A 24923-nucleotide genomic window follows, 5' to 3' on the forward strand; every position below is an offset into this window, starting at 1 on the left:
AGTTTCAAGTGTATATATGATAGCGTCCAATAGGCTCAGCAACCGGTACATCAGTTGATTGATAGTTGAGAAGCGGGACCAAAGAGCCGAAGCTCAACCCCTGCAAGCACAACTAGGTGAGCACACACACCCACACCCTCTCACCTGAGAGCAAGTAGGGGGGCGGAAGCCCCCACAGAGTTCCTCTCAAACATAGGATGATATCTCCCCGTCTTGCTGCACCACATGTATCACTGAGATAAATCACTGACACCGCGGCCAACATTAAGGGGCAATAAAACCAATCTTGGGAAGGCCTTGTGTCTATTGTTCAAGTGTTTTATTATCGTATACATTATGGAGATATAATCTGTTGTATAGACCGTTCATCTTAAGCACAGTTTACCAGGAGAAGCGTTGGGTAAATAGCTTTACAGACGACTTATATTTTAGTCTCTGACGTTTGAGACGTGATACGAGAGCTTTTGTGTAAATTCTAGGTAGAAGAGAATAGTTTTAAGATGTTTCGTAGGTGACTACTAGAATCTAGAGTCTATAAGGAGAAAGCGCTAGGCCAGGACGACTATATATATATTATATATAGCACTTGGAAGGGATATGAAGACAAGGAGTTTGGATAAGGTGAAGGAAAGGTTAGGTGCCCAATCACTTGTACCTTCGGGGATCGAACGCTGACCTGCACGTAGCGAAGCCGACGTTGTACTGACGGTTAGGTTTCGTTTGTTTCTGACTATTCTGTTAAACTTCTAACCTTGATTTTATATATGTATATATATATATATATATATATATATATATATATATATATATATATATATATATATATATATATATATATATATAATATATAATGTATAATACACACACACACGCACACACACTATAGGAGCAATAAGAGTCATCACCAGTGAGGACTCTATTGCTGACAGAGATGCCGCAACAGCTCAAGCCCTAAGGGAGAAACACCCACCCAGGGCTCCGCGTGAGGACGACATTGTACAAGTGGGGGCTACCGGAGCAGAACCTCTCTGGGTGGCTGAATCTGTGGTCCATAAAGCAGCCATGTCCTTCCCAACAGGATCAGCAGGTGGGTTCAGAGGACTAAAACCCAACCACATCAAACAAATGCTCAACCCTGCACTGGGTGACATTACACAGGGCCTCTTGGTGGAACTAACCAGATTCACCAACACATGTCTAGCTGGCAACACACCAGAGACCATAAGACCTATCTTTTTTTGAAGCATCTCTCTGTGCTCCAAAGAAAAATGATAAAGGGATCAGGCCAATAGCTGTGGGCAGTTCCCTCCGGCATCTCGTCGCAAAGGCTGCTGCGAGAACAGTTAGCGAGGCAGCGGCCAACATGCTAAATCCAAAACAGCTTGTCTTCACCATTCCACAAGGTTGCAAGACGGCAGCTCACGCAGCTCGAGCTTTCGTTGTTAACACCACAGACGAGAAGGCCCTTATCAAGCTAGATTTTAAAAATGTCTTCAATTTGGTGCAGAGGGATGCTGTACTCCGTGCGGTTCATCGTCATTTCCCTTCCCTCTTCCCTTTTGTACATTCATGCTACAGTATGGATCTAAAGCTACTTTGTGACGAAAATGAAAGTGAATTGCGAGAAGGCGTCCAACAGGGTCACCCCCTTGCTCCTCTTATTTTCTGCTTAGTCATCAAACAAGTCAGAGAGGTCCTGTCCAGCGAGTTTAACATCTGGTTCTTGGATGATGGTACCCTAGCTGGCTCCCAAGACTCCCTCCTGGAGGACATCAGAAAACTCCAGGAGCAAGGGGCAATTTTAAGCCTCACCCTGAACTCTTCTCGGTGCGAAATATGTTCTAACCAGGGCATCGTAGAGAGAATAGCGTGTGTTCTCAATATATACAGACGTTCTCAATATACAGGCAGGACGACAACATACTGCTCAAGGCGCTAAACAATGCACAAACAACACGGCTCCAGTGAAGACTGCATCATTTCCGCACACCGGCAGACGATCACCGTAAAGCTCCTGACCAGAAACACCAAAATACTGGAAGATATTAACAGTAAATTTGTTAAACAAAAACAACTCAGTGAAACTATGTTGTGAAACCTTTCCTACTATTTTTTAAGATTTAAATGAACTGCTTTTGTGGTCATTGATTCAAGAGAGATTGTTGCAAGAGGAGCAGCAATAACTGTGAGTGAAGGCAGCGGCAGTGGCGCTACCTCTCACAAAGCTGTCAGTAAACTCACCAATATTGACAAGTTTACCCAAGTCTGAACGCCGTGAAGTTCATATCCAGCTGACTCTGGAAATATTGGGTGCTGTGTTCGGGGAAACAAGGGCAGGTATAGCTCGTCTCTCGAAGCGAATAATGCCAATCTGATCCCAAGATTTGACAGCCAATCACATATCTTGCACAGACGAGATTGGCACGGATTATCAGCTGACTAGTCAGCTGGGGGAAGGCTATTTCACAAATCCCTTAAAGATTAGGATTAGAATTTATCTTGTAGAATGACGCGGCCATTTTTAAAGTGGTTTTACTAGTTGCACATGCATACGCACGCACGCACGCACGCAAGCACGCACGCACACACGCACAGCCTAGTGGACAGCGCTTTGAGGTCGTAGTCTTAGGACCCGGGTTCCATTCCTGGTTGAAGCAGAAACAGATGGGCAGAGTTTCTGTCATCTGATGCTATTTTTTTAGCAGTAAATAAGTATCTGGGAGTTAGACCATCCCTACAGCCTGCGTCCTGAGGATGTGTGTACTCACCTGGTGGAGCTTGTGGGGGTTGAGCTCTGGCTCTTTGGTCCCGCTTGTGTCCCGTGTGTCTATGTGCGAGAGAAATATATATATATATATATATATATATATATATATATATATATATATATAGAGAGAGAGAGAGAGAGAGAGAGAGAGAGAGAGAGAGAGAGAGAGAGAGAGAGAGAGAGAGAGAGAGAGAGAGAGAGAGAGAGAGAGAAGATATGATAAAGGAAATATAGGTCGGGAGACAAACGACAGTTAGAAAGACGGGGTCCAAGAGCTATCAGTTCGATCCTACAGGCAAAAAAACTAATTATAAATAGGTACGCATGCGCGTGCACACGCACAGAGTCTGAGAGTTCGAGAGATGTCAAGAAAAGCACTCATCTTGAGCCACACAATGGCTTCATACTGAGCCACAAAATAGCTTCATACTGAACCACAAAATAGCTTCATACTGAGCCACAAAATAGCTTTATAAAGCTTCATACTGAGCCACAAAATAGCTTTATAAAGCTTCATACTGAGCCACAAAATAGCTTCATAAAGCTTCATACTGAGCCACAAAATAGCTTCATAAAGCTTCATACTGAGCCACAAAATAGCTTCATAAAGCTTCATACTGAGCCACAAAATAGCTTCATAAAGCTTCATACTGAGCCACAAAATAGCTTCATAAAGCTTCATACTGAGCCACAAAACAGCTTTATAAAGCTTCATACTGAGCCACAAAATAGCTTTATAAAGCTTCATACTGAGCCACAAAATAGCTTTATAAAGCTTCATACTGAGCCACAAAATAGCTTTATAAAGCTTCATACTGAGCCACAAAATAGCTTTATAAAGCTTCATACTGAGCCACAAAATAGCTTCATAAAGCTTCATACTGAGCCACAAAATAGCTTCATAAAGCTTCATACTGAGCCACAAAGTAATACACGCGCTGTGAGAGGAGACAGAAGCAAGTTCAATAAATATCTTAAACAAAATATGTGAGACCTTTGGAAAGATAATTATTGCATTAGTCAACCAGAGGCTGTAGAGGCGGGTCCCGAGAACTAGCGCCGAACTCTGTATAATCACATCGAGGAGATCTCCTTCACAACCTTATCAGACTGTAATAATCACTCAGAAAACTGAGTCATACAAACATACAATCCAACCCTGCAACTCTGAAATCTTTTGTTTTAGTGATTAAAGACATTTCAAAAGGCGTGCGTATTTAATTAAATAGCAACTAGTGCCATGGAAGTCAGTAAATGAAATTCAGCAGGTCGCATTGGAAGGACGCGGGAGTATACAAGAGGCGGATAAACTGAATTGACCAGTCAGGAGCGAGCTGTGGGTGCTCAGCCAATCAGAGTCTGCTGGGCGTGGTGAAACGGCGTGGTAGACCGTTGGAAAATAGAAAACAGAGATCACTGGGGCAGCATTCAGACGCTGGTGGCGTCGACTTGGAGCTAAGAATGTTGAGCATCTTTATTGGTCAACAGAAGGTTGCGAAGGACTGTAGTGATCGAAAGATGAATCCGACGCGTACTTGTGGAGCTCCAGAGAGATAACATTGTCATCTGTAGCCAATCTTTTGCCTTTAGACAAATAAAAGTGGAAAATTGATGGAGCTTGCAAGCCGACGTTGCAAGAATACAACGGGAATGATGCGTAAATCACCTAAGATGATATCGCTTGCTGTTGAGAGCCGTGGAGGCTGTACCGTCGCGTAGCTTCATAGGAGAAATTAGTCTCAATAACTATTAATGAGACCTTGAGGGAGATTAAGATCAATACATTAACACATATACCTGATGGAACCTATCCCAGCTGGCCAAATTGAGGACTATTTTCAGTAAGATTATTCAGTTCTTTGGCTCAGGCGCTGGTAGCGAAAGGCTGAAGTAATCTCTGCCCACATGTGGGTCACCGAAGTTGAACCTTATGAAAAGAAGGAATCAAAGTGAACAAAGAGCAGGCCTGGAGAACAAGAAAGCTGGATAGTACAACAAGGAAACTGGCCTGGACAACAAGGAAACTGGCCTGGACAACGAGGAAACTGGCCTGGACAACGAGGAAACTGGCCTGGACAACGAGGAAACTGGCCTGGACAACGAGGACACTGGCCTGGACAACAAGGAAACTGGCCTGGACAACGAGGAAACTGGCCTGGACAACGAAGGAAACTGGCCTGGACAACGAAGGAAACTGGCCTGGACAACGAGGACACTGGCCTGGACAACGAGGACACTGGCCTGGACAACGAGGAAACTGGCCTGGACAACGAGGACACTGGCCTGGACAACGAGGAAACTGGCCTGGACAACGAGGAAACTGGCCTGGACAACGAGGAAACTGGCCTGGACAACGAGGAAACTGGCCTGGACAACGAGGAAACTGGCCTGGACAACGATGAAACTGGCCTGGACAACGATGAAACTGGCCTGGACAACGAGGAAACTGGCCTGGACAACGAGGAAACTGGCCTGGACAACGAGGAAACTGGCCTGGACAACGATGAAACTGGCCTGGACAACGAGGAAACTGGCCTGGACAACGAGGAAACTGGCCTGGATAAAGATGAAACTGGCCTGGACAACGAGGAAACTGGCCTGGACAACGAGGAAACTGGCATGGATAAAGATGAAACTGGCCTGGACAACGAAGAAACTGGCCTGGACAACGAGGAAACTGGCCTGGACAACGAGGAAACTGGCCTGGACAAAAAGGAAACTGGCCTGGACAACGAGGAAACTTGCTTGGACAACGAGGAAACTGGCCTGGACAACGAGGAAACTGGCTTGGACAACGAGGAAACTGGCCTGGACAACGAGGAAACTGGCTTGGACAACGAGGAAACTGGCCTGGACAACGAGGAAACTGGCTTGGACAACGATGAAACTGACCTGGACAACGATGAAACTGGCCTGGACAACGATGAAACTGGCCTGGACAACGAGGAAACTGACCTGGACAACGAGGAAACTGGCCTGGACAACAAGGAAACTGGGCTGGACAACGAGGAAACTGGCCTGGACAACAAGGAAACTGGGCTGGACAACGAGGAAACTGGCCTGGACAACGAGGAAACTGGCCTGGACAACGAGGAAACTGGCCTGGACAACGAGGAAACTGGCCTGGACAACGAAGGAAACTGGCCTGGACAACGAGGAAACTGGCCTGGACAACGAGGAAACTGGCCTGGACAACGAGGAAACTGGCCTGGACAACGAGGAAACTGGCCTGGACAACGAGGAAACTAGTCTGGACAACGAGGAAACTAGTCTGGACAACGAGGTAACTGGCCTGGACAATGAGGAAACTGGCCTGGACAACGAAGGAAACTGGCCTGGACAACGAGGAAACTGGCCTGGACAACGAGGAAACTGGCCTGGACAACGAGGAAACTGGCCTGGACAACGAGGAAACTAGTCTGGACAACGAGGTAACTGGCCTGGACAACGAGGAAACTAGTCTGGACAACGAGGAAACTGGCCTGGACAACGAGGAAACTGGCCTGGACAATGAGGAAACTGGCCTGGACAACGAGGAAACTGGCCTGGACAACAAGGAAACTGGCCTGGACAACGAGGAAACTGGCCTGGACAACGAGGAAACTGGCCTGCACAACGAGGAAACTGGCCTGGACAACGAGGAAACTGGCCTGGACAACGAGGAAACTGGCCTGCACAACGAGGAAACTGGCCTGGACAACGAGGAAACTGGCCTGGACAACGAAGAAAACTGGCCTGGACAACGAGGAAACTGATACTTGAAGCTGGCACAGGTAAATTCTCTGTATATTTGTCAATGTCAGATGTCGAAATGACCCTCGAGAACTGTCTGATTGTTGGGTAATCAAGCGTCTGTTGTATTAGATAATAACCAAACTTATATTGGTTTAAAAACAACAAGTAATCAAGCAGCTAATGGATTTAAAACCTCCGTGTAATCAGGTTTCTAATGGAGTAAAAACAACCAAGATGAATTAGTAAGGTCATTTTTGTTTTAATATCATAGAAAATATATAGTTTTAGTGCAGTATCATTTTTGTTTTAGCTCATATTTATATTATTTTGCTGTGTGAACATTGCTGTCATATAGATTGTCATACACATACTTATATAACAGATTGGGACATATGCTCTCCTGGAGATACGCAATAATTATTCCATGGTACAACTGAAGACAACAATGTATATACCTGCGTTATTTCGGCCAACTATACAGAGATAAAACACCACCAAATATATAAGTGAAATTTATTGTTGCAGAAGATTGATAAGAGGGCAGCCAAGCATGAGTTAAATATGGCCTCGGATAAGTCTACCTCCCTGGCACGCAGCTTGGGATAAATGGTTCCTTCTATACTCATATATATCCACCCTCGAGAGTAATATGTCAAGGTAGAAAATGTCCTCCACGTAAAACATTGTAAATCTGGCGCATGACACCATTGTGTCAAGGCTCTATATGACACCAGACATGAGGATATTGATTAATTAATCCTTGAAGATTAGCATCAATATAGCCACATAAATATATCGGAGAGAAACTCTCCTGGGAGTTGCTGGGAGTTATTGAAAACTATTTCCAGAGACTTTCCTATACTTTGGTTCATGCAATGGTTGCGGAAGGTTATAGACGTCTTTGTCGATATGTGGGGCTCGCTGGGCTAATCTCTACCAACAGGTGGGCTCGCTGGACTAATCTCTACCAACAGGTGGGGCTCGCTGGACTAATCTCTACCAACAGGTGGGGCTCGCTGGACTAATCTCTACCAACAGGTGGGGCTCGCTGGACTAATCTCTACCAACAGGTGGGCTCGCTGAAGTAATCTCTGCCAACAGGTGGGGCTCGCTGGACTAATCTCTGCCAACAGGTGGGGCTCGCTGGACTAATCTCTACCAACAGGTGGGGCTCGCTGGACTAATCTCTACCAACAGGTGGGCTCGCTGAAGTAATCTCTGCCAACATGTGAGGTTCGCTGGACTAATCTCTACCAACAGTTGGGTTCGCTGAAGTAATCTCTGCCAACATGTGGGGTTCGCTGAAGTAATCTCTGCCAACATGTGGGGTTCGCTGAAGTAATCTCTGCCAACATGTGGGGTTCGCTGAAGTAATCTCTGCCAACATGTGGGGTTCGCTGAAGTAATCTCTGCCAACATGTGGGGTTCGCTGAAGTAATCTCTGCCAACATGTGGGGTTCGCTGAAGTAATCTCTGCCAACATGTGGGGTTCGCTGAAGTAATCTCTGCCAACATGTGGGGTTCGCTGAAGTAATCTCTGCCAACATGTGGGGTTCGCTGAAGTAATCTCTGCCAACATGTGGGGTACGCTGAAGTAATCTCTGCCAACATGTGGGGTTCGCTGAAGTAATCTCTGCCAACATGTGGGGTTCGCTGAAGTAATCTCTGCCAACATGTGGGGTTCGCTGAAGTAATCTCTGCCAACATGTGGGGTTCGCTGAAGTAATCTCTGCCAACATGTGGGGTTCGCTGAAGTAATCTCTGCCAACATGTGGGGTTCGCTGAAGTAATATCTGCCAACATGTGGGGTTCGCTGAAGTAATCTCTGCCAACATGTGGGGTTCGCTGAAGTAATCTCTGCCAACATGTGGGGTTCGCTGAAGTAATCTCTGCCAACATGTGGGGTTCGCTGAAGTAATCTCTGCCAACATGTGGGGTTCGCTGAAGTAATCTCTGCCAACATGTGGGGTTCGCTGAAGTAATCTCTGCCAACATGTGGGGTTCGCTGAAGTAATCTCTGCCAACATGTGGGGTTCGCTGAAGTAATCTCTGCCAACATGTGGGGTTCGCTGAAGTAATCTCTGCCAACATGTGGGGTTCGCTGAAGTAATCTCTGCCAACATGTGGTGTTCGCTGAAGTAATCTCTGCCAACATGTGGGTTTGCTGAGGTAATCTGTGTGTGTGTGGTTGTGTGTGAGATTACTTCAGCGAGAACTTCAGCGAGAACTTTACTTTCCCACATGTGGGGTTCGCTGAAGTAATCTCTGCCAACATGTGAGGTTCGCTGAAGTAATCTCTGCCAACATGTGGGGTTAGGTGGAGTAATTTCTACCAACATGTGAGGTCGCTGAAGTAATATCTGCCAACATGTGAGGTTCGCTGAAGTAATCTCTGCCAACATGTGGGGTTAGGTGGAGTAATTTCTGCCAACATGTGAGGTCGCTGAAGTAATATCTGCTAACATGTGAGGTTCGCTGAAGTAATCTCTGCGAACAGGTGGGTTCGACAGTTAAACCTAGATCTCTTCTCAGAGCCAAGAGGTACCAAGTTATTTTCCAATCAAGGGGAAGCTGTGAGGCTAAAGGTCGTAACTGAAACTCTCAGTGTTGATGCAGAAGATGACCCCCAAGATTCCTGATCTCTTCAGTATTGAGGAACGTCTCCAGTCTTATGAAGATATCTGAGAAATGGGTTGTGAGGTTTTCTAAAATAGCATCATTTAGTGATACACTCTGCAAGGGATTCAGTGTTATACTTGTGTAAGTGACTGTAGTAGACTGATACTCTACATAAGAAACAGTGATGAGTAACTGCACTTTAGTCCCCTGACACTTTGACTTGCATACCCCTACTATAGATTGCTTGGAGTAAATGCCTCCAGGTTCTCCTTATTGACTTGTACACCCTACTGGAAATTACAAGGAGGAGTCAAGTGTTCTACAGAGAACTGACACCCTGCCTTACAATAAACTAGGGAAGCCAATGCACCAAGACTCACTGTACATCTAGAATGAACCAAGTTTGTTGACTAACACCGTCATGGCTTCAGTGAAGTAAACCTTTATCCAGGTACACCTACTTGAACTCTCCGGCCAACTCAAGACGTTCGGGTAGGTGGAGGAGGGATGGATCAATTGCATCTTTGTACATGGGAGTATATATAATCATCTCAAGATAACGGGAGAAAGTGCTAAGCCAATAATGACTATATATCACTTGGAAGAAGATTAGAAACAAGGAGCGGGCATATGAGGACGGCGTGGAGAAACAACACACAACCACTGTGACCCTCGGGGATTAAACACCAACCTTGCAAGAAATTGGTACTTAAACTTGAAAAGTAAATAGACTTGAGAGGGTGATGAAATGCACACACACACACACACACACGCACACACACACACACACACACACACACACACACACACACACACACACACACACACACACACACACACACACACACACGCACGCGCACACACACACACACACACACACACACACACACACACACACACACACACACACACACACACAATGTAGGGTTCATATCTACATTTATCTACATAGGCTTTGTAGGTTTAAATGTAGATATGATAGAGCCCAGTAGGCTCAGGAATCTGTACACCAGTTGATTGACAGTTGAGAGGCGGGACCAAAGAGCCAAAGCTCAACCCCCGCAAGCACAAATAGGTGAGTACAAATAGGTGAGTACACACACACACACACGCACACACACAGGGAGGGTAAATCTTGCCTTACAGGCTTGATAGAATTCTACGATCAGGTGACACAGATTAAGCAAGAAAGAGAGGGCTGGGCGGACTGCATTTTCTTGGATTGTCGGAAAGCCTTTGACACAGTACCGCATAAGAGGCTGGTACATAAGCTGGAGAGACAGGCAGGTGTAGCTGGTAAGGTGCTCAAGTGGATAAGGGAGTATCTAAGCAATAGGAAGCAGAGAGTTACGGTGAGGGGTGAGACCTCCGATTGGCGTGAAGTCACCAGTGGAGTCCCACAGGGCTCTGTACTCGGTCCTATCTTGTTTCTGATATATGTAAATGATCTCCCAGAGGGTATCGATTCATTTCTCTCAATGTTTGCAGACGATGCTAAAATTATGAGAAGGATTAAAACAGAAGAGGGCTGTTTGAGGCTTCAAGAAGACCTAGACAAGCTGAAGGAATGGTCGAACAAATTGTTGTTAGAGTTTAACCCAACCAAATGTAATGTAATGAAGATAGGTGTAGGGAGCAGGAGGCCAGATACAAGGTATCATCTGGGAAAGGAAATTCTTCAGGAGTCAGAGAAGGAAAAAGACTTGGGGGTTGATATCACGCCAGACCTGTCTCCTGCAGCACATATCAAGCGGATAACATCAGCGGCATATGCCAGGCTGGCCAACATACGAACGGCATTCAGAAACTTGTGTAAAGAATCATTCAGAACTTTGTATACCACATATGTCAGGCCAATCCTGGAGTATGCAGCCCCAGCATGGAGTCCATATCTAGTCAAGGATAAGACTAAACTGGAAAAGGTTCAAAGGTTTGCCACCAGACTAGTACCCGAGCTGAGAGGTATGAGCTACGAGGAGAAACTACGGGAATTAAACCTCACTTCGCTGGAAGACAGAAGAGTTAGGGGGGACATGATCACCACATTCAAGATTCTGAAGGGAATTGATAGGGTAGATAAAGACAGTCTATTTAACACATGGGGAACACGTACAAGGGGACACAGGTGGAAACTGAGTGCCCAAATGAGCCACAGAGATATTAGAAAGAACTTTTTTAGTGTCAGAGTGGTGGACAAATGGAATGCATTAGGAAGAGATGTGGTGGAGGCTGACTCCATACACAGCTTCAAGTGTAGATATGATAGAGCCCAATAGGCTCAGGAATCTGTACACCTGTTGATTGACGGTTGAGAGGCGAGACCAAAGAGCCAGAGCTCAACCCCCGCAAACACAACAAGGTGAGTACATAATATGAAGAAAAAAGGAAGACGAAACACTACTTCAGATACGATAAAATCCAGAGAAATTATGAGTTTTTTCTATTTGATGAAATGTTCTATTTCATCAAATAGAACATATCGAAGTTCTTATCATAGATATGATAAGAACATCTATTCTTATCATATCGATGTTTATAATAGATATCTCCGGTATCTATTCTAAACCGGAGATACCTGTTTAGAATAGTATCTCCGTCCTATCTAAGTACGACGGAGATACTATTTACTGTCCCTAACCACAAGCACTGTTAGGCAAGAATCGTTAGGTAAGGTCACACACGCAGGACACATCAACACCGCAACATAAAAACTCACCAAGAAAACCCAACAGACACAAAAGGCCATTCCCAGGTTCATCACATATCTCCTCTCTCTCTCTCTCTCTCTCTCTCTCTCTCTCTCTCTCTCTCTCTCTCTCTCTCTCTCTCTCTCTCTCTCTCTCTCTCTCTCTCTCTCTCTCTCTCTCTCTCTCTCTCTCTCTCTCTCTCTCTCCTGCCAATACGCAGCTTTCCCCTATTTTCGAGCTCTTTGTCTCTCTTTCTTTTCCCCTTTACTACTCCATTCTCCCCCACACAACCTTCCTCTAATGGGCTATTGTCTGAACGTCCTAAATTCACTCTCCTTTATACCCCTTCTCTTTGCAGTCTTCCACTCCCTGACCTCCCCTCCCACAACCCCACCCAACACCATTCCTTCCCTACTCCTTCGTCCCTTCCACCCCCCTCAGCCACAACCCTGCCCGCACCCCTCTCCAGGTTTTTCCGATAAGCCATTATACTTGACCACTCAGTGCAGAAGAAACTACAAATAGAGAATGTTGATGAAACTGAAGGAGACCTCGAACACGAAGAACACGCACCATTACTGTTCTTGTATATCGTAATTGTAATCATAACGCTGATAATTAAAGACTTGGTGTAAATTCTTGACACAAAGTTCACATATATGCAAGTGCAGGTTTTTATCCTATGTTATTATGTCTGTGAGAAGACATTACCATTACTTATCATTGGTAATCCCACACAAACAGTGACAGACTTCAAGAGCGAACACAATCTCATCAAATAAAACTTTAATACAATCAGCCCATGATCCCATTGAGTGAGGGTTGCAGTCATATAACAACACAACGGTTTATCTCCAGTAACCTTAACCATCCATCAGCTAAGCAGAAGCATGTTCAGACATACACAATGTGTACCACACGAATCAACACACTCCATAAGGTGAAACAGGCTTCGTGTTTCAACAGTGCCGCCCAGTCACTGAACATAGTGTAACACAGTGTACCAAGTTGGACTCAGCTCAGAGCAGGGGAACTCAACAACTTATACAGAGACATAGATCATGATATAATACTCATTAACAGTCATGAATTAAGGTAGAAGATAAAGATATTTAACTATGAAGCTTCACGCTCGACACTTGTGATACCCCTCAACACACTCGACACTGATACCCCTCAACGCACTCGACACTTGTGATACCCCTCAACACACTCGACACTTGGGATACCCCTCAACACACTCGACACTTGTGATACCCCTCAACACACTCGACACTTGGGATACCCCTCAACACACTCGACACTTGGGATACCCCTCAACACACTCGACACTTGGGATACCCCTCAACACGCTCGACACTTGGGATACCCCTCAACACACTCGACACTTGTGATACCCCTCAACACACTCGACACTTGTGATACCCCTCAACACACTCGACACTTGTGATACCCCTCAACACACTCGACACTTGGGATACCCCTCAATACACTCGACACTTGGGATACCCCTCAACACACTAGATACTTGTGATACCCCTCAACACACTCGACACTTGGGATACCCTCAACACACTCGACACTTGGGATACCCCTCAACACACTCGACACTTGGGATACCCTCAACACACTCGACACTTGGGATACCCCTCAACACTTGTGATACCCCTCAACACACTCGACACTTGTGATACCCCTCAACACACTCGACACTTGTGATACCCCTCAACACACTCGACACTTGGGATACCCTCAACACACTCGACACTTGTGATACCCTCAGCACACTCGACACTTCTGGTACCCCTCAACACACTCGACACTTGGGATATCCCTCAACACACTCGACACTTTTGTGTAAATACTGTGATTTACACAAAATATTATTTAACCCTAACTGACATTGATTCCACATTGTTATGCAGTTAATCATCCAAAAATAATTGTTCTTATAGTTAACTTACAAAAAAATGGACTGTTGGTCCCCCCCAAAAAAAGTCAAAATTCTGTATTATTACATAAACATTGACATAATTTAGACATTGAAAAGTAATTGAAGAACTAACCTGTCTTAGGCCTAAATAAATAATCCTGGGCCTAGTTTAATGCATATTTAGGCCTAGAAAAGCTTACGTTTGCTTTTGTGTTTTTTTCTTTCATGTTCTCGAGAAAATGAATAGTTCGTAACGTGAACATTGTTGCTTGCAACAGTCTATTTTTGTACGTTTGATCAAATGGTTGTTACAAGTACTGCATTTAAGAGGGGGGGGGGGGTAGGCACTGTTATGTGCTCCACTGTCCCAGTGCAGGTGGCAGAGGGGGGGGGCGGCAGCACAAGTGCACGCTCCATTCATAGGTGACTGTACCGGTTCATAGGTGACTGTACCGGTTCATAAGTGACTGTATCGGTTCATAGGTGACTGTACCGGTTCATAGGTGACTGTACCGGTTCATAGGTGACTGTACCGGTTCATAGGTGACTGTACCGGTTCATAAGTGACTGTATCGGTTCATAGGTGACTGTACCGGTTCATAGGTGACTGTACCGGTTCATAGGTGACTCTACCGGTTCATAGGTGACTGTATCGGTTCATAGGTGGCTGTACCGGTTCAGAGGTGACTATACCGTGGCGGCAGCACAAGTGCACGCTCCATTCAGAGGTGACTGTACCGGTTCATAGGTGACTGTACCGGTTCATAAGTGACTGTATCGGTTCATAGGTGACTGTACCGGTTCATAGGTGACTGTACCGGTTCATAGGTGACTCTACCGGTTCATAGGTGACTGTATCGGTTCATAGGTGGCTGTACCGGTTCAGAGGTGACTATACCGGTTCATAAGTGACTGTATCGGTTCATAGGTGACTGTACCGGTTCATAGGTGACTGTACCGGCTCACAGTCCGTCCTCCAAACAAAGACCCAAAAGTGATTCCATGCACCCGCCAAATCCCCTGGTGTTTATAAATGAAAAACGGTTTACACACGACTCACAACTGCTGACGTTCGAACACTTCCGGAACAAGTGTTGATGAATTTTGTTCGAACCACAACGCTGTAAATGCTTCACCCATGTACTTCAAATACAAATAATCGCCAACAGAACCTAAACACCTAACCTAACCAGTGCCTACATATGCACAATATGCTAACATATAAAAATATTAATTTATATTTGAGAAAATTTCTATTTTGAATGAACAGCATGTTAAAATTGCCGAATGTGTCTTTGGGATCGACCGCTGGATGGAATGGACTTGGTCTGAGGACGGGTTGTGGCTCAGAAGAGATTGTACTGGTTCAGAGGTGATAATGTCAGTTCAGAAGTGAGTATATATATATATATATATATATATATATATATATATATATATATATATATATATATATATATATATAAATATATATATATATATATATATATATATATATATATATATATATATAAATATATATATATATATATATATATATATATATATATATATATATATATATATATATATATATATATGTCGTACCTAGTAGCCAGAACGCACTTCTCAGCCTACTATGCAAGGCCCAATTTGCCTAATAAGCGAAGTTTTCATGAATTAATGTTTTTTCGACTACCTAACCTACCTAACCTAACCTAACCTAACTTTTTCTGCTACCTAACCTAACCTAACCTATAAAGATAGGTTAGGTTAGGTTAGGTAGGGTTGGTTAGGTTCGGTCTTATATCTACGTTAATTTTAACTCCAATAAAACAAAATTGACCTCATACATAATGAAATGGGTAGCTTTATCATTTCATAAGAAAAAAATTAGAGAAAATATATTAATTCAGGAAAACTTGGCTTAATAGGCAAATCTGGTTTTGCATAGTAGGCTGAGAAGTGCGTTCTGGCTACTAGGTACGACATATATATATATATATATATATATATATATATATATATATATATATATATATATATACATATATATATATATATATATATATATATATATATATATATATATGGCACAACTCTCCTAAACACGAGAGTTAAGTATACAACTTTAGAACACTTTCCCACCAGGAGACTCGAACCCTAGCCAGCACAGAAGCCTTCCAGCAACTGGCATAACAGGTACGCCTTAACCCGCTCCACCACTTAACCCTGTGCTCCTGAGCGGGTGGTGGAGCGGGTTAAGGCGTACCTGTTATGCCAGTTGCTGGAAGGCTTCTGTGCTGGCTAGGGTTCGAGTCTCCTGGTGGGAAAGTGTTCTAAAGTTGTATATATATATATATATATATATATATATATATATATATATATATATATATATATATATATATATATATATATATATATGTCGTACCTATAGCCAGAACGCACTTTTCAGCCTACTATGCAAGGCCCAATTTGCCTAATAAGCCAAGTTTTCATGAATTAATGTTTTTTCAATGACCTAACCTACCTAACCTAACCTAACCTAACCTACCTTTTTCGGTTACCTAACCCAACCTAACCTATAAAAATAGGTTAGGTTAGGTTAGGTAGGGTTGGTTAGGTTCTGTCATATATCTACGTTAATTTTAACTACAATAAAACAAAATTGACCTCATACATAATGAAATAAGTAGCTTTATCATTTCATAAGAAAAATAATTGAGAAAATATATTCAGGAAAACTTGGCTTATTAGGCAAATCGGGCCTTGCATAGTAGGCTGAGAAGTGCATTCTGGCTACTAGGTACGACATATATATATATATATATATATATATATATATATATATATATATATATATATATATATATATATATATATATATATATAATGCTTGACCTGGGTTAGGTTTGGTAGTGTTTTTTGTTTGTTGCATGACATATGTTTGTGGAGTTAATGTTGGAATCATATCAGGCGTTTATTTTCCTGATTTCTAATATAAAAGTTTACCAAAGGAGGATTGACTGGGCTCAAATCCTTAACTATTCATTCCTATTCACCCAGCAGTTATTGCGTACTTGTTTAGCCGAATGGCCACGGGTGCAGTCGCACCTCTTCAGATCTCCAGTATCAGCTCTTGATACTCTTAATGGCTGAAAAGGGCCACCACTTACGGGCTATTCATGCCCGTGCCACCTTTTAAGTAGCTTATTCTTTATCAATCAATCAGCCGAATGGCGGGTCGTGCTCCAGGGAAAAGTAGTGAGTAAGACTTATCCAGGGCAACGGGAAGGGAAAGCTCTTAAGTCTGTTAACAGTAGTTAACAGTTACCTGTTCCTGTACCCACTATGTAAAAAACAATCTATACCATGATTGTTTATACAGAACAAGACATGAGATGCACGCTTAACACATTTTTATCGGTGTTATATAACAAGATATATTCTTATATGGTACCATTGCTGACTTGAAATTCTGAATGCAAGTGTAGTTATCATTTGCGTAGCTGCTGACTGAGATAACCAAATATATGTGAACCTCACAGGACCTGAGGAGGCAGAGAGCGTGCACACTGGAGGCAGGTGTGTGGAGCAACAGCGTGCACACTGGAGGCAGGTGTGTGGAGCAACAGCGTGCACACTGGAGGCAGGTGTGTGGAGCAACAGCGTGCACACTGGAGGCAGGTGTGTGGAGCAACAGCGTGCACACTGGAGGCAGGTGTGTGGAGCAACAGCAGGCGAGGCCTTAATGACCTGGTATAAAAGTCATATAGAATATGCCAAGTGTAAAAAAGTTTGGGATATAAGATATGCAGGAAGACGCTGGGGGGGGGGGGGGAAGACATAGCTTCAGGGTGGGAATGTGACCGCTAGGAACAGTGAATGTTGTGGTGACATGTAGGAGCAGTGAATGTTGTGGTGACAGTTAAGAGCAGTGCATGTTGTGGTGACATGTTGGAGCAGTGAATGTTGTGGTGACTGGTAGGAGCAGTGAATGTTGTGGTGACATGTAGGAACAGTGAATGTTGTGGTGACATGTAGGAGCAGTGAATGTTGTGGTGACATGTAGGAGCAGTGAATGTTGTGGTGACATGTAGGAGCAGTGAATGTTGTGATGACATGTAGGAGCAGTGAATGTTGTGGTGACATGTAGGAGCAGTGAATGTTGTGGTGACATGTAGGAGCAGTGAATGTTGTGATGACATGTGGGAGCAGTGAATGTTGTGGTGACAGCTAGGAGTAGTGAATGTTGTGGTGACAGGAACAGTGAATGTTGTGGTGACAGCTAGGAGCAGTGAATGTTGTGGTGACAGCTAGGAGTAGTGAATGTTGTGGTGACAGGAGCAGTGAATGTTGTGGTGACAGCTAGGAGCAGTGAATGTTGTGGTGACAGCTAGGAGTAGTGAATGTTGTGGTGACAGGATCAGTGAAAGTTGTGGTGACAGTTAAGAGCAGTGAATGTTGTGGTGACAGCTAAGAGCAGTGAATGTTGTGGTGACAGCTAAGAGCAGTGAATGTTGTGGTGACAGCTAAGAGCAGTGAATGTTGTGGTGACAGCTAAGAGCAGTGAATGTTGGGGTGACAGCTTGGAGCAAGAGAAGAAGCTGGAAGAGCTATGTAGAGTGTTGTGTGTGTCTTTATTTACTATTTGTGTCTGCAGAATCGAGCTATTAGCTCTTGGACCCCGCCTTTCTAACCAATCTATTTTCCTCTATTATGTCTACTACATATACTCTTACACGCGCGCACACACACACAGCCCTAGAAAGCAGCACGTAGCAGCTGTCTAACTCCCAGGTACCTACTTACTGCTAGGTGAATAGGGCCACCAGGGTGAAAGATCAAACCAGCCTTCCCGATCTCCCCTAGACACACACGAACTACATACTGGACCATATGGTAGTACGCGTTCTGGGAGAGTCCAGGTGTGCTGGTTCAGTCCCATCGATTATCCTTCATAATCGACTAATAGCCTCGTACGCTACTTACCGGTCCCGAAGACAAGAGACTGGGATAAACCTACCTGAAAGTGAGAATGGTGAATGGTCGATACGACTTGTGGGAGCGCGGGTCGACCAGAGGCTTGCCCCAGTAGTCGTTGCAGAACACGTGGGACAGCGGGTTAGTTCCTAGCACGTCCGGGTTTGTTTTGATGGCGCTGACGTCGTCATGCACGAAGTCCCCGGTGAGACCGTTGACGTAGACGAGGACCCCGGCCACCCACACTGTCATGTACACCCAGGTGGGCGACGGGTCCTCCGTCTCATGACCCTCGGCGCCCCCATGGCACCAGGATGATGAGGTAGAAGATGATGAGTAGGAGGTATAGAGCGAGGAGGATTTTCTTCTCCGTCGAGGCGAGTAGTGACAGGACGACAGGCACCCTCCGCTGCCATCCATCACGTTAACACTTAATAATTCCGTGCCAATACAGAATAACTTATTTAGTGGTATAGGCCGGGCTGCCTGCCACCTTTGGGTCAATGATGGAACTGCTAGTTCATCTCTATACTCTCTCTCTGGGGTGCCAGCCTGACCAGGGCCACCATGACGACGTCGGAGGCACTCACAACACCCGACACTCACTATTCACTTCCTCACCATCACTCATCACTCGTTTGTCTCCACTTTTAAACGGAACCTTAAATTTTCTCTCGTGATTGGGAAATTTTCTCCTCAGTTTTCATTCATTTCCATAATTCTGAAAGATGAAGAAATTTAAATGATGAATCGGCCACTTTACCTGGAGAGAAACGACACAAAAATATGAAATGAACGAAGACAAGGAAACGAGGTAAGGAAACAGTGAATTGTCACTGTATAACCCAACCACCCGCCACAGATGGTACTACCAGTCTATTATCTATAAAATAAATTGTTTATCTGTCTGTCTGTCTGTCTGTCTGTCTGTCTGTCTTTCTCTCTCTCTCTCTCTCTCTCTCTCTCTCTCTCTCTCTCTCTCTCTCTCTCTCTCTCTCTCTCTCTCTCTCTCTCTCTCTCTCTCTCTGTCCATCCGGGGCTGGAGGCCAGCCGCTGGCAGTTAGACTCATCTAACTGATTTTTACCATAATAATTTGTGATTGTTTTTGTATTATCATTACAGTCACCATCGTACAAATTACAACGAATAATGAAAAGTGGCGGCTCGCAAATATGCGCTTTTTCTATGCGTCGGTGGGTAAGGTTAAGGGGGTTGTTTGGGTTGGAGCGTTTCTGGTTAGGTTAGCACATTGTATTTGTTACGTTGTGGCAAATCAAGAGATCGGGCTGGATATTCCTCGCTATGGGACAGTGGGTGGCTGAGACTGGCCACAAAACTCCTCACAAACACACAACCAATTGAGAAAATATCGAAGCTGAACAATGGGATCGAACCCTCGTCTCTAGACTCCTGAGGTACACCCACTACTCCTGTCGGAAAATCCGACACCATTTAATATATCATACAGACAGATAATAATTGCTGCTGTATTACCAACAAGTTACCCATAGAAAACGTAACTTGTAGTGGAATTACCGTCTAAAGAAAACGGGATATCATCACCACATACTATTATATTCACCACCTATTATGGTGGGAATTATTCTTAAATACATTAGTCTTTGGACTTTACCATCATAAAACATTTCATATAAATTAGCTTAATTATCAGTATTAAAGTAGAGTAAATGTGACCCTTCTATCACTTATTGACATCTGGACAATGTAAGCCAGGCAGGAGTGAGGAAGGAGGGTCAGCCATTGTTGTTGTCACCTCCGAGACGCGTGGAGCAAATTCGGCTCCTATCATATCTGGACAATGTCGGCCAGTAGCGTCAGTAGTATGGAGTGTTAGTTTTTGTTTATACTGAGACCAGAGGCACGGGAGCAAATTCGGCTCCTGTTAATTTTACTTGGACGTAGTGTTATGGAAACCAAAGGTGTACCATTATCAACACGCTGTCAACAAATCAAGTTAAGTGTTCTTCCGAAACCCATGTATCTTTCATTTATGGCCATTAATGTCATTATATAGGGTGCCCGGTTAGAGCACGACATAGCCTCAAACTAAACGTAATTAAGCCAGGTCTTTATTGTTCCATGTACAGTGTTTCTCTGATATACCTGTCATATATAGGATTCTGGCTTTACAGCTAGCGCCCTTTTAACAGGTCAAGACGAGGAAGCATGCTTTGTACATCAGTTACCAGGGTGATGGAAGCTACCTCAAAGAGGGAAAATGTGGTGTCTACATCCTGGTTATACCTGCTGTACAAATAAGATAAGGAACCTCTTCAATGTATGTAGTCTAATACTGTAGTTTGATTGGCTGCATATATATAAATTTAATTAATATAAACCCCCCCTAATGTGTAGAGGATCGATTTGTGAGATTATGAGATTATTGCAGAAATACAGTCCACTTATCATTATACAAATTGCTATCGAAGTATATAAATTAATGTAAATATAAATTCTATATATATTCATATAAATTAAATAAATATAAATCTCACAGGTCAGTTCCCACAACTCCAGAATAATTTATAAATTCAACTAAAATAAATGAGCGGATTTATATGTTGAGCGTCAGACTGTTGAGCAGACTACCAGGTTGGAGACCGGGCCGCGGGGAAATTTATCCCCGGGCGCAAGGGAGACACCAGGAGGAGGGTGGACAGGTGCGTTGAAGGTGCAGCGCTGAGCGACTCCCGCCGGGGTCTCTCTCTTGAATGACAGGCTTAAGTAAATGGCTGAGAGTGAGAACCTGTCCCGGGCAGCGCCACCTGGTCACTTCCCTTCGGTAATTTGACGTCTCTCTCTCTCTCTCTCTCTCTCTCTCTCTCTCTCTCTCTCTCTCTCTCTCTCTCTCTCTCTCTCTCTCTCTCTCTCTCTCTCTCTCTCTCTCTCTCTCTCTCTCTCTTTTTCCGAGTGGAAGCTCCCACTTTCTCTTCTCACGTTCTCAATAGTTCCCCTTTCTCTATCTCATTCTTCAGTTCTCCCTTCTCTCGCGTCATTTCATACACACGCTCTCCCTTCCCATACCTCTGTCCTCCCATCTCACATCTCCACTCTCCCATCACACACCTCCAGCCACCCATCCCTCACCTGCACCCTCCCATCCCCTGCAACTCTCCCATCCCCCACCACTCTCCATCCCACCTACCACCAACCCCACACCCCCCACCTACCACCAACCCCACACCTCCCACCTACCACCAACCCCACACCCCCCACCTACCCTCATACAGTGGCCCTCATCACAAGTGACACCAGACACCGTGACAACACAAGCAACACAAAGGGCAGCACAAACTATGACGGACCTGTTGCAAGCAATCCAAGCCTCAACAATAGCAGAGGACAACACAGAGGCAGAACCGAGAAACTGCTCAACACATTGTGTAGTGCACAATGCAACACCTTAACACTTGACCTACATACACCCTGATATGGTATATATAGATATTGTTCATTTGTAGGACTCTAACATAACACAAGGTTCCCGACTGGCTAAAAATGTTGACGCTGCAGAGGCCAAGTTAGACAAGAAAGCATGATAATGGTCCATTGTTCACTATCATCAGAAAAAGACACAAAATATTGTAGTGAAAGCGTTGACGTACAAACTATCCAGCTGCTACTGAGGCTTAGAACCATCGTTATCTAAAATTTATACTCCCACAAAGACCCAAACAAGATAAGCGTTCTATTAGCTATGCTCAAGGACACTTTCATTATCATCAGAACTATAACACAAAACACACATCTCTCAACACAAGAATTGCTACACACAACTCACAAGGAGATTAAGTACTCAGGTATGCAAAAAGGTTTTTCCAGAACTGAGAGGAATTAGCTAAAGTGAAAGACTCAAAGAAATGAAGCAAATGACACAAGAGGGAAGATGGAACAGAGTTTGCATGACACAAGCAAAGATGGAAGATGAGAACTTGAAACCCCCCTCCAGACACCTTCTGAGACATCCACATCAGCAGCGTTAATCACTTTGCTCCCAACCCTACAATCACACTCTCCCTTACATCCTGCATTTCTCCTTCTCTATTCTAATGAATTTCCCCCAAGGCCACCAGTCCTTCTCCTACCCAACCACCCCAACCCTACTACCATCCACCCTTCCAAATACTGCCCCAACAATCGCTTCCTCCCACACAGAGGAGTCCTCAATGCCCGGGGTACAAAGGAAAGCCCGCCAAACACACACCGAAACTACGACGTTGGTACAACGTTCGAACAAGTTTTAACACTTCCTAACCAGTTATAACAACCAATATAGCAAGTTGTAACAACGTTCTAATACGTCATAAACACGTTAAGCCAAGATGTAACAGCTTTATTACAAGTTGTAACAAGCGGAAAATAGAGACAGTTTCGGTTTGTGTTTCCAGGGAGGGGACTTTGAAAGTGAGGAAACATGGTGTGACGATAATCTCTTTCAAGAGAGATTGAGCTTGCTCTTCCCTATATCATTTACGTCATTCTACAAGTACAAGATACTACATTAAAGATACGTCCACCAATATCACAAAACGTTTTGCCCAGGAAGCAAAGCGTACCTTGCACCACCAGACACACCGGCTCTCCACCCATCGTCAACGAGCAAACTACCCATTCTCCGCCTGCCTGCTCCTGATTGGCTGGTGTATCGCCGACAGCACCTGCACCTGCACTCACGCCCTCTACCTGAGTCGACGTCTGGGCTAGCTCACGCTGTCCTCCTCAGAATATCTCTGTGCTCTTAGAAGTTGACATCTCTCTCTGGTAGACTAAGCCCTGGCTGTCGTGTACTAAGGGAGGTGGCAGCTCTAGCCAATATTCTCAGCACCTGATTATTATTATTATTGTCTTGCACTTTATTTTATATTAGAGTAAATTTTCACATTTATTAATTATTCATGTTGTTTTGTTTGTTGACTTGTTTTGAATATTACGTAAGCCAAGGGATTGTCTTTGTTCATATCTTGTTTTCTAAAGTAATTAAAATTTCATTGTTTATATTTTGTGTTTTGTGTGTCTTCCCATTACCTTACCACAGACAAACAGGCAAGCAGTCTCTTTTTTTTTCCTGTAAGTGTGACAAGGCATTGACACCTGCCATTGGAGGACTGCCGAACATCAACACTCCAACACTTTACCGTCACATTTCATGGGGGCCTGTCCAAGGAGCTTCACTCAGGTACTAGTACCAGAACGTAAATTTGTGGTAAGCGTACTTGGCTTTGGTACAGTTGCTTTTCACTATTTTCAATATTTAATTTTATTTTCATATGGTGCTGTGTGTATTGTGCATTCCGAGAGTAGCATATGGTGAGTGTGAGACAACTTTGGATTACGTGGTGACTGTAGGCCTCAGTCATTCTCTTAATTGGTCATCTCTCCCTCCGTGTTATTACTCGTGTTTACCACCTTTTGTCCTTAGGATATTTCTCATATTTTCGGCAGATCATCATATTGGTACCCTGGTACTGTGGTCTGTCCCCGGGTCAAGAGCACCTAATCTTCTGCAATCCAACTGTAGGAGGATAAAGAGGGCCATAGTTCCTCTAGCACGAACTTTGTTGCTGAATTGGGACCTCAGCAGCAGTTCTCGTCACCAGTTGACACCTCGCACCCCTACACGTCGGTCAGAGATGATGATATTTACTTAGGTAGGGAATTAGCTTTCTTTTTTCAGAGCACAAAAGTTCGCTAATTCTGTAAGTATCATATTTCATTTCAGTGGGAAAAACTTGCTTATGTCCTATAGAGACTGGGCAAGGTATGCCTACATCCTTGGACTACCTAATTCACTTTTGAGGCAATTAAATGTTTCATTTGTTTAAGAAACTCAGTTTCGCTTACTTAGTAAGATTTTCTTGCCCTTATCCTCTTACATTGAGTACCGGGTACAAGATTTCCTGCGATCTTGATTTATTAATCATTTACCATCTTGAAATTAACATTAATTGTTAACGATTCCACAGGATAGGTACCAGTTGCCACGTTGTCCTGTTTCTGACATTCACCATATCACAACAGTATATTTGTTGTGCATTTATTTGCTAATTTCACCATGTTTCGTCTCCAAGCTTTCCGTGCAGATCCAGCAGGTGAAATAGGGAACTTATGTCGTGTCAAGAGGACCGAATTACAAACTCTTGCACATGAGTATCGACTAGATGTTCCCCATGGAGCCAACAAAAATGAATTGCATAA

At 44.0% G+C, this 24923-nt stretch overlaps 1 protein-coding gene across 1 annotated transcript in view; it reads right to left on the reverse strand.

Annotated features, from left to right (window-relative positions):
• The window catches only part of LOC123748612 (protein O-mannosyl-transferase TMTC1), a 311491-nt gene extending 292063 nt beyond the window's left edge, over positions 1 to 19428 (reverse strand). Inside the window, 1 exon segment of the mRNA XM_069335107.1 lies at positions 18750 to 19428. Within this exon segment, the coding sequence (XP_069191208.1) occupies positions 18750 to 19126 (377 nt within the window). The 5' untranslated portion in view covers positions 19127 to 19428.
• Positions 19429 to 24923: the final 5495 nt, after the last annotated feature.

This window comes from Procambarus clarkii, chromosome 4, assembly GCF_040958095.1.
Source record: "Procambarus clarkii isolate CNS0578487 chromosome 4, FALCON_Pclarkii_2.0, whole genome shotgun sequence".
Taxonomy (NCBI): Eukaryota; Metazoa; Arthropoda; class Malacostraca; order Decapoda; family Cambaridae; genus Procambarus; species Procambarus clarkii.